We start from the raw sequence: 10,972 nt of genomic DNA, 5'->3' as shown, positions 1-10,972 counted from the left end.
TTTTTTTTTTTTTTTTTTTTATATACAGTGGAACACCTACCTGCGTCCGCGAAGACTATATTTTCATTTTATTATTCATTTCATTTTATTATTTAATATCCTTTGAATCTATTCCCTACCAGTCTCTAGCATAATATTGTGTGCAGGTAACACAAAAAAACACAAAAAAACAAAAAAAACAAAAGTAGCTGTTCGACTGGAATCTGTCTGGCTGGGGATTTGAACATGGGATGCCGACTGCCGGGGTCGGGACATCTGCCGGCTCACCACCCGGCAGGTTCATTCCAGGTAAAGGATTTAGAGTTAGAACTAGACACATATCAAAAGCCAACAAGTGTTGGTGTATGTATATACACAGTAAAATGTCAGTTTGTATTTTTTATGTTTTTATGTATTTATTTCATGTATTTTTATATATTCATTTATAATTAAGTACAAGCACGTATTTCCCAAGAACATTACAATGTTTTGAGTAAACAATGAAAGTAGACTGAAGATGAGAGCACAGCCAATGACAGTCCACCCCGGGAAATTTGAATGTTGAATCTCCCGCCCCGGCCCATTATAAATAGAGAGCTTGTCCATATGGTTTCAATTATCTGATGAAGAGGCATGTTCCTCGAAACGTATTTTATTTTACGTCATGCAATAAAGTAGTTTAAGATTTTAATACTACGACTCCATCATCTCCTTGATAATTTTTGGAAAATCCGCTCAGCGCCGGACACCAGAGTACACCACGTATCCTGCCTGGATAAAGTGATCTTGCACACCAACTATGAGCACTCGTAATGAGCTCTCACAGTTACATGCAGCAGCAGCACTGACAGGGCGGGAGCCATTGGCTCCCTTCCTGTCAGTCACTCTTATGGCCGTAACAAGTGTTTTCCCTGCGGTCACAAGTGGCCGCTCTGTCCTTGTGGTGTCGGTGCTGCAGTGACATCACTGGAGCATCGGCACCAGGAGAAGGGGAGTGCGGCCTCTTGTGACCGCAGGGAAAACCCTTCCTGCGGCCACAAGAGTGAAGAGAAGAGGAGACGCCCGGACCCAGGTGAGTATAAGTGTTTGTTTTATTGTGTTATATACTATATGGGAGGGGGAGCACACAGGGGCCTGTGTAACTGGGGGAGCGCACAGCGGGGGTCTATATAAATGGGGGGAGCACACAGTGGGGCTATATAATGAGGAAGACACAGGGGGGCTATATATAACTGGGGGAGCACACAGGGGGCTATAGACTACTGGGGCTTCACAGAGGGGTCTATATACTACTTGGGTCAGCACACAGGGGGTCTATATACTACTTGGGGCAGCAGAATGGGGTCTATATACAACTGGGGAGCACACAGGAGGTCTATATCCAAGTGGGGGAGCACACAGGGGGGCTATATACTACTGGGGGAGCTCACAGGGGATCTATATACTACTGGGGTAGCACACAGGGGGTCTATATACTACTGGGGTAATACACAGGGGTCTATATACTACTGGTGGGGCACACAAGGGGTCTATATACTGCTGGGGAAACACACAGGGGTCTATATACTACTGGTGGGGCACACAGGGGGTCTATATACTACTGAGGGAACACACAGGAGTCTATATACTACTGGTGGGGCACACAGGGGGTCTATATACCGCTGAGGCAGCACACAGGGGGTCTGTATATAACTGGGGGGGGGGCACACAGGGGTCTATATACTACTGGGGCAGCACACAGGGGGTCTACATACTACTGGAGGAGCACACAGAGGTCTATATACTACTGGTGGGGCACACAGGGGGTCTATATACTACTGGGGGAACACACAGAGGGTCTATATACTACTGGTGGGGCACACAGGGGGCCTATATACTACTGGGGCAGCACACAGGGGGTCTATATATAACGGGGAGCACACAGGGGGTCTATATATAACTGGGGGAGCACACAGGGGGGCTATATATAACTGGGGGAAGCACACAAGGGGTCTATATACTGCTGGAGGAGCACATAGTGGTCGATATACTACTGGGGGAGCCCACAGGGATCTATATAATACTGGTGGAGCACACAGGGGGTCTATATACTACTGGGGGATCCACACAGGTGGTTTATATACTACTGGAGGAGCACAAAGGGGTCTATATCCAAGTGGGGGAGCACACAGGAGGTCTATATCCAAATCGGGAAGCACACAAGGGGGCTAAATACCCCTGAGGGAGCACACAGAGGGCCGATATACTAGTGGGGGAGCACACAGGGGGTATATACGACTGGGGGCAGCACACAGGGGGTTTATATACAACTGGGACAGCACACAGGGGGTCTATATACTTTTGGGGGAGCACACGGGGGGGCTATATATAACTAGGGGAACACACAGGCGTCTATACACTACTGGGGGAAGCACACAAGGGGTATATACTACTGGAGGCTGCGCACAAGGGGTATATACTACTGGGGGCAGCACACAGCGGTCTATTGTTGTGGAGTGCATGTCGAGGGGGGGGGCCCAGACATAACTTTGCTTGGGGCCCCAGAAATGCCAAGACCGCCCCTGTTTATATGACATTACCCCTGACACAGTGGGCAGTATGTATGACATTACTCCTGATCTCCTGACACAGTGGGCAGTATGTATGACATTACTCCTGACACAGTGGGCAGTATGTATGACATTACCCCTGATCTCCTGACACAGTGGGCAGTATGTATGACATTACTCCTGACACAGTGGGCAGTATGTATGACATTACGCCTGACACAGTGGGCAGTATGTATGACATTACTCCTGACACAGTGGGCAGTATGTATGACATTACTCCTGACACAGTGGGCAGTATATGTGACATTACCCCTGATCTCCTGACACAGTGGGCAGTATGTATGACATTACCCCTGACCCAGTGGGCATTATGTATGACATTACCGCTGACACAGTGGGCAGTATGTATGACATTACCGCTGACACAGTGGGCAGTATGTATGACTTTACCCCTGACACAGTGGGCAGTATGTATGACATTACCACTGACACAGTGGGCAGTATGTATGACATTACCCCTGACACAGTGGGCAGTATGTATGACATTACCCCTGATCTCCTGACACAGTGGGCAGTATGTATGACATTACCCCTGATCTCCTGACACAGTGGGCAGTATGTATGGCATTACCCCTGACACAGTGGGCAGTATGTATGACATTACCCCTGATCTCCTGACACAGTGGGCAGTATGTATGACATTACCCCTGACACAGTGGGCAGTATGTATGGCATTACCCCTGACACAGTGGGCAGTATGTATGACATTACCCCTGACACAGTGGGCAGTATGTATGACATTACTCCTGACACAGTGGGCAGTATATGTGACATTACTCCTGATCTCCTGACACAGTGGGCAGTATGTATGACATTACCCCTGACACAGTGGGCATTATGTATGACATTACCCCTGACACAGTGGGCAGTATGTATGACATTACTCCTGACACAGTGGGCAGTATGTATGACATTACCCCTGACACAGTGGGCAGTATGTATGACATTACCCCTGACACAGTGGGCAGTATGTATGACATTACCCCTGACACAGTGGGCAGTATGTATCACATTACCCCTGATCTCCTGACACAGTGGGCAGTATGTATGACATTACTCCTGACACAGTGGGCAGTATGTATGACATTACCCCTGACACAGTGGGCAGTATGTATGACATTACCCCTGACACAGTGGGCAGTATGTATCACATTACCCCTGATCTCCTGACACAGTGGGCAGTATGTATGACATTACTCCTGACACAGTGGGCAGTATGTATCACATTACCCCTGATCTCCTGACACAGTGGGCAGTATGTATGACATTACCGCTGACACAGTGGGCAGTATGTATGACTTTACCCCTGACACAGTGGGCAGTATGTATGACATTACTCCTGACACAGTGGGCAGTATGTATCACATTACCCCTGATCTCCTGACACAGTGGGCAGTATGTGTGACATTACTCCTGACACAGTGGGCAGTATGTATGACATTACCCCTGATCTCCTGACACAGTGGGCAGTATGTATGACATTACCCCTGACACAGTGGGCAGTATGTATGACATTACCACTGACACAGTGGGCAGTATGTATGACATTACCCCTGACACAGTGGGCAGTATGTATGACATTACCCCTGATCTCCTGACACAGTGGGCAGTATGTGTGACATTACTCCTGACACAGTGGGCAGTATGTATGACATTACCCCTGATCTCCTGACACAGTGGGCAGTATGTATGACATTACCCCTGACACAGTGGGCAGTATGTATGACATTACCCCTGGCACAGTGGGCAGTATGTGTGGCATTACCCCTGACACAGTGGGCAGTATGTATGACATTGCCCCTGATCTCCTGACACAGTGGGCAGTATGTGTGACATTACTCCTGACACAGTGGGCAGTATGTATGACATTACCCCTGACACAGTGGGCAGTATGTATGGCATTACCCCTGACACAGTGGGCAGTATGTATGACATTACCCCTGACACAGTGGGCAGTATGTATGACATTACCCCTGATCTCCTGACACAGTGGGCAGTATGTGTGACATTACTCCTGACACAGTGGGCAGTATGTGTGACATTACTCCTGACACAGTGGGCAGTATGTATGACATTACTCCTGATCTCCTGACACAGTGGGCAGTATGTATGACATTACCCCTGACACAGTGGGCAGTATGTATGACATTACCCCTGACACAGTGGGCAGTATGTATGACATTACCCCTGACACAGTGGGCAGTATGTATGACATTACTCCTGGCACAGTGGGCAGTATGTATGACATTACCCCTGACACAGTGGGCAGTATGTATGACATTACCCCTGACACAGTGGGCAGTATGTATCACATTACCCCTGATCTCCTGACACAGTGGGCAGTATGTATGACATTACTCCTGACACAGTGGGCAGTATGTATGACATTACCCCTGACACAGTGGGCAGTATGTATGACATTACCCCTGACACAGTGGGCAGTATGTATGACATTACTCCTGACAGGTGATCTAGTCTTGGACAATTCCGCATTATGAACATGGAGTATTTTCTTGTTTACCTTTGATTGATCCACAGTAAATCATTATATAATTCACGTTTATATATTTGCTGACTCAGGAGGGAATTGACCGATGTTCGGATTTCTTCGCCACTTTCACATGTATTTTCTTGTGGACTGGACAAGCTCTGGGACCCTACAACCTCCTCAGGATCTCCGGCAGGTCTGTAATCCATGGTGTTTCCGGTACATATAATGATGACACTACTATATGATCTTCTCATCATGGATCCGTCTGACCATAGTCCCTGTAGTCCATGTCCTCCCCTCAGTAATGGGCATAGGAGGACCCCACTGCTCAGCCTGTACCTACTTACTCAGTATGCTCAAGATTTTGGTTCATTATTACAGGGCCCTCAGCTTCCCGGTGCCATTTATTTACTGGGGTCTTTTCATATGGTAGAGTGGCCTTTGGGCCCCCTCAGCCACCATAGCCCAGATGTGACTACTACCTCTTTGCCCCCACTTTTACACTGCTGACTGTGACCCCCCAAGACCATGAATAAATAGAAGGCAGTGCCGTAAGTCATAGAAAGTGTGTGACTTGGATCAGCTCTAACATTAGGGACATGAAAAGTCATTGGACCCTCTGTACACATGTAGGTGGTTCTGAATCAGAGAAGCCCACCATTAAAACCATTCCGCACATAACAGCTTTCTTCTATGGTGTTCTTGTTCCACTGGGTCATGTGTAGACCACCTATACAAAATACTGGCCCCTGACCTATATCATTCATACCCAAGACCTCATCATCTTTTTCCTCTGAATATTTCCCTCCTCGAACTTTCCTTGTTGCTCTTGGGTATTGGGCGCTGTGGGGCAGGTATGTTCTTGTGCACTGGGGTATTGGGTGCTGTGGGGCAGGTATGTTCTTGTGCACTGGGGTACTGGGTGCTGTGGGGCAGGTATGTTCTTGTGCACTGGAGTATTGGGTGCTGTGGGGCAGGTATGTTCATGTGCACTGGAGTATTGGGTGCTGTGGGGCAGGTATGTTCTTGTGCACTGGGGTATTGGGTGCTGTGGGGCCGGATTGTTGTGCTGCACTGGGGTATTGCCGGATTGTTGTGCTGCACTGGGGTATTGGGTGCTGTGGGTCCGGATTGTTGTGCTGCACTGGGGTATTGGGTGCTGTGGGGCCAGATTGTTGTGCTGCATTGGGGTATTGGGTGCTGTGGGGCACGCATGTTCTTGTGCACAGGGGTATTGGGTGCTGTGGGGCAGGTATGTTCTTGTGAACTGGGGTATTGGGTGCTGTGGGGCAGGATTGTTGTGCTGCACTGGGGTATTGGGTGCTGTGGGGCCAGATTGTTTTGCTGCACTGGGGTATTGGGTGCTCTAGGGCAGGTATGTTCTTGTGCACTGGGTTATTGGGTGCTCAAGGGGCAGGTATGTTCTTGTGCACTGGGGTATTGGGTGCTGTGGGGTATGTATTTTCTTGTGTACTGGGGTATTGGGTGCTGTGGGGCAGGATTGTTGTACTGCACTGGGGTATTGGGTGCTGTGGGGCAGGATTGTTGAGCTGCACTGGGGTATTTGTTACTGCTTCTGGGAGGATGTTCTGTGCTGCTGTGGGTGTAGCTGGTGTGAACTCCAAATACCGCTGTCTGGCAAGATGGCCCTTGGTGATGGTGAGGAGCAAGTGGACCAGACAACAGGGAGACAGAAGGGAGGTGATGTAACCATAACTCCATTACTGATAACTTACAGCCAGTTGTACAGTCCAGTTGCATACATTTGTTAATACTGGCGGCCTTGAATGGGTTACTGTGCTTGGTGTGGAGAGATGGTCTGCAGAGAGATAGCAGTAGTGTGTGGAGAGATGGTGGTGTGTGGAGAGATGGCGGTGGTGTGTGGAGAGATGGCGGTGGTGTGTAGAGAGCAGTGGTGTGCGGAGAGATGGCGGTGGTGTGTGGAGAGATGGCGGTGGTGTGCGGAGAGATGGTGGTGTGTGGAGAGATGGCGGTGGTGTGCGGAGAGATGGTGGTGTGTGGAGAGATGGCGCTGGTGTGTGGAGAGATGGCGCTGGTGTGTGGAGAGATGGTCGACCTCAGACCTTAGTCTGTCACTACGTGTAGGATGCTGGTGGGCACTGGGATCCTGTGATCATTTCCCCTAACAGTGCTTGAATCTTTCCCTCCCTGTCAGCTAGGAGCTTTCTGCTTAGTATCTAGGCCAGGACGTAAGCCACTACTTTTGGTTCCTAGAAATATTCAAAGATCCTTGTTCAACCTCCCCCTTTAAATCCCAGAAAGAGAGGGTACAGAGGCCTAAGTTATCTCTGCTACCTAATATACTCAGGTCCAGCCAGTTGGGTTCCTGAACTGAGGATTCCCACTGTCTGTAGTAGAAGTGCAGGCCCGTTTCTGGCTGTAGAGCGTGCGCCTGACAAACTCTCTACCGAAAGTCTCTTTTAGGGGGCCTTTACTCAGAGAGATTTATCTGACAGATTTTTGAAGCCAAAGTCAGGAACAGACTATACCCAGAGAATAGGTCATGAAGGAAAGACTGAGATTTTTCCTCTTCTCAAATCCATTCCTTGCTTTGGCTTGAAAAATCTCTCAGATAAATCTCTCTGTGTAAAGACATAGGGGGAGATTTATCAAACATGGTGTAAAGTGAAACTGGCTCAGTTGCCCCTAGCAACCAATCAGATTCCACCTTTCATTTTCCTAAGGCCCCGTTCCCACTGAGCAAAAGTAGCGGAATTCCGCGACGGAATTGTCCCTCGCGGAATGCCGTTAGCCTCCCGCTCATAATGGGAGTCTAAGGGAGGCGCGCGCTGCTGCTCTGTACATGCTCCTGCTCTGAACATGTTCATTCTTCAGCGTGTACAGAGCAGCAGCGTGCGCCTCCCATAGACTCCCACTATGAGATAGTGAGGCTAACGGCATTCCGCGAGGGACAATTCCGTCGCGGAATTCCGCTACTGTTGCTCAGTGGGAACGGGGCCTAAGAGTCTGTGAGGAATGAAAAGTGGAATCTGATTGGTTGCTAGGGGCGACTGAGCCAGTTTCACTTTACACCATGTTTGATAAATCTCCCCCATAGTCCCATAGTCTCACCTCCTGAAGTTCTCCTCCTGCTGTTCAGCTTGTTCGATCCCCTCCTTCAGCAGCTCTTCTCTCCTTCTCTGGTGTTCCTACAGCTTTCTCTGGTTGTTGTTAGCTTGCTTGTGATGATCAGTCTCTTTAATGATGAGGTGTCAGTGGAAGAGTCCCTGATATTATAGCACTATGTGATGTACATGGATGCAGCAAAGATTTACTCCTTTCTTTACCTCAGCCTCCCCTCTTTCTGAACCTCAGGGGGCACACTTCACTTCTCGGTCCCTTGTTCCCCAGGACTTTTCCTCACTCTCCCACAGCATAGGCAGCTACTGGCAGGAAGCATCTCCTTGACAACCACAGCCACTTCCTGTTTCCTGTTTGGTGATGATGCAGTGACTTATCTTCCATATAAAGTGTCATAACTGCAATCTCAGTATACTGATAGGCTTGTAGGAGTCCAAAACATGCCAGAAATTACATATATTCTGACTTTGCATTCACATGCAATACTACATATATTTATGGGCAGTTTACTCTCTTGCTGCCACCTATTGACCAAGGTTATTACTGCAGACTATATGACACATAGCAAATATTTCCACATCCTTAGGCTATGTTCACACGGCGTGAGAGAACGGCCGTTCCGTGACCCCGGCCGGGTCACGGAACGGCCAGTCTCTGCCCGGATCATCACGCCGCTACTGAAGTACCAGCCGGATGATCCGGCCGAAGAGCTCTGTTGCGAGCGCATCAGAGCTTTCCATAGCACACAGTGAAGCGAGCGGCCGGAACTGCTCGCTTCACTGTGTGAACTGACAGGGCTTTCTGCGACTGGAATTCACTGAATTCCGGCTGCAGAAAACTGACATGTCAGTTATTTGTGGCCCCGTTTGGGATCCCATATCAGATAAGGTTATGTTGCGCTCCACAAAAAGTGGCAACAATGGCCGTACTTTTACGTAGTGTGAACAGAGCCTTACACTTGTCTCTTAGTCAGGTAGTCATCTTGTCTCAGCTATACTCTGTCTCTGTAGGCCTTTTATAGGGAGCATATTAGCATACTCCACCCACCTTTTAGCAAGTTCTAGAATATACTGGAAGCTTTCTACACTAACAATAATAACGCCATATATATCGCCAACAGATTCTGTAGCAGATTCCGCAGGGTACCTAAGCAGTACCCACTAATACCTGCAGGTGTCACTGTTGCCTAACAGTTTGTGTAGTGTGTGTTGAGGCAATGTAACCCATTGTATGGCTGCCAGTTAGACTGGTACAGAGGCTACATAGCAGAGTTTCACATAAGAACATAATACCTTATATAACATATAATAAATCAGTTGTGGACAGGTTCCATCCTAACGCCAGCTGCAGGAATTGTCCGCTGGTATACTACACCTATACTTCCTCTTTTCTTATTATTTATCTTTACTTATTCTTTCTCTTCTTTATCATCTTTTTCTGTTCTTCCTCTGCTCCTTTTTCTCTTTTTCTTCTTCCTCTTCTTTGTCTCTCGTTCTTTACTTATTCTCCCTCTTCTTCATCATCTTTTTCTGTTCTTCCTCTTTTTCTGTTCTTCCTCTTTCCCACTTCTTCTCATTGCTGCTGACCCTTTATATACTATTACATGTTCTTAATCAGTCCGGAGCTCATTTTATCTTGTCTTATAGGAAAGGCGCCATGTCTGGTTACTACATCCGTCTCTACAAGGCCTCGGATTACCATACTGTAAGAGACATCTTTGCTCGTGGTATAGTAGAACACACTGGTGCTGGCTGCCGCCATACATTGACCCTTCCTCGGATTTGGATGCCCTCCGTGGTGGTGATGGGGCTTCCCCTTCTGATTGCAGGATCTCTTCTTACATCTATCCTGGCAGGGACCATTATCTTGGGCCTCATCTATTACATCAATAGACGCCCAAACAGCTTGTATGTTAGCTTCAGCTTGAGGGACGACATGTTAGACATCCAGAAATACTATCTACAATGTGAGGACCGCTGCTTCTGGGTGGCGGAGTCAGACCGGGAGATCGTAGGGATGGTGGCGGCGGCTCCATTTCTTCACAATGGAGGAGAGAAGCAAATGGAGCTGAAGAGATTATCAGTTCCCAGAAGACACCGGGGAAAAGGGATAGGGAAGGCCTTGTGCAGGACGGTCATTGACTTTGCTCGGAGGAGAGGCTACAAGGCGGTGGTCCTAAACACACCAGTGCTCAAGACCAGCTCTTTTTATCTCTATGAGAAGATGGGTTTCAGGAAAAGCTACTACTTCTACCCGGACTACTTCGGTACACGTTACATGGACATAGAATATGTCATTTATCAGTACGATATCCAGGAATAAAGCATCTGATGTATTCTAATAATAAAGAGCACTGATATCTGGCAGCAGGTGGCATTTTTTTTCAGAGTTCAAGGGCCCAGGCTGGAGTACAAACCGAAAGCAAGCTTGTTCTCAGAGGGTTGGATCAGCAGTGCACACACAGGTACTTCCCGTCCCTTAGTTGTCTGTCCAGTCACCGCACCTACTGCTTACTGCTAGTTCCATCTTGGTTTCTCTGTTAGTTCAGACAGATTCTCACTAACAACAAGTGGTGAACAGAAGACGGCCAAGAAGTGAGACACCTAGTGGCCAAGACTAAAGATTTCTTTCTGTTGTAAGGAGTCGTTTTTGGAAAATGAAGTAGTTTACAAATATGTCATAAAATTACATGGAGGGAAACTGTGTTAAAGCTCTGTGACCATTTAAAGAGAACCTATCACCTATCTATCTATCTACTGTCCCTAATGTGTCTCTATAAGAGTCCCTAAAT

The 10,972-nt window shown here is 48.0% G+C and overlaps 1 protein-coding gene across 2 annotated transcripts; it reads left to right on the top strand.

Annotated features, from left to right (window-relative positions):
* The first annotated feature begins 5,175 nt into the window (after positions 1–5,175).
* LOC138796638 (probable N-acetyltransferase camello) lies at positions 5,176–10,545 on the top strand. 2 transcript variants are annotated; one of them, XM_069976259.1, is made up of 2 exons: positions 5,176–5,272; positions 9,828–10,545. In XM_069976259.1, exon 2 carries the CDS (start codon positions 9,838–9,840, stop codon positions 10,501–10,503), a length of 666 nt encoding a protein of 221 aa, XP_069832360.1. In that variant the 5' UTR covers positions 5,176–5,272; positions 9,828–9,837; the 3' UTR covers positions 10,504–10,545. The 2 variants fall into 2 exon arrangements, with proteins under 2 accessions (XP_069832360.1, XP_069832361.1); XM_069976260.1 differs by lacking the exon at positions 5,176–5,272 and adding an exon at positions 9,074–9,544.
* Positions 10,546–10,972: the final 427 nt, after the last annotated feature.

The sequence above is a fragment of the Dendropsophus ebraccatus genome, chromosome 7 (assembly GCF_027789765.1).
Source record: "Dendropsophus ebraccatus isolate aDenEbr1 chromosome 7, aDenEbr1.pat, whole genome shotgun sequence".
Taxonomy (NCBI): domain Eukaryota; kingdom Metazoa; phylum Chordata; class Amphibia; order Anura; family Hylidae; genus Dendropsophus; species Dendropsophus ebraccatus.
The sequence above is the reverse complement of the archived record's forward strand: the minus strand, read 5'-3'. Positions and strand labels throughout refer to the sequence as shown.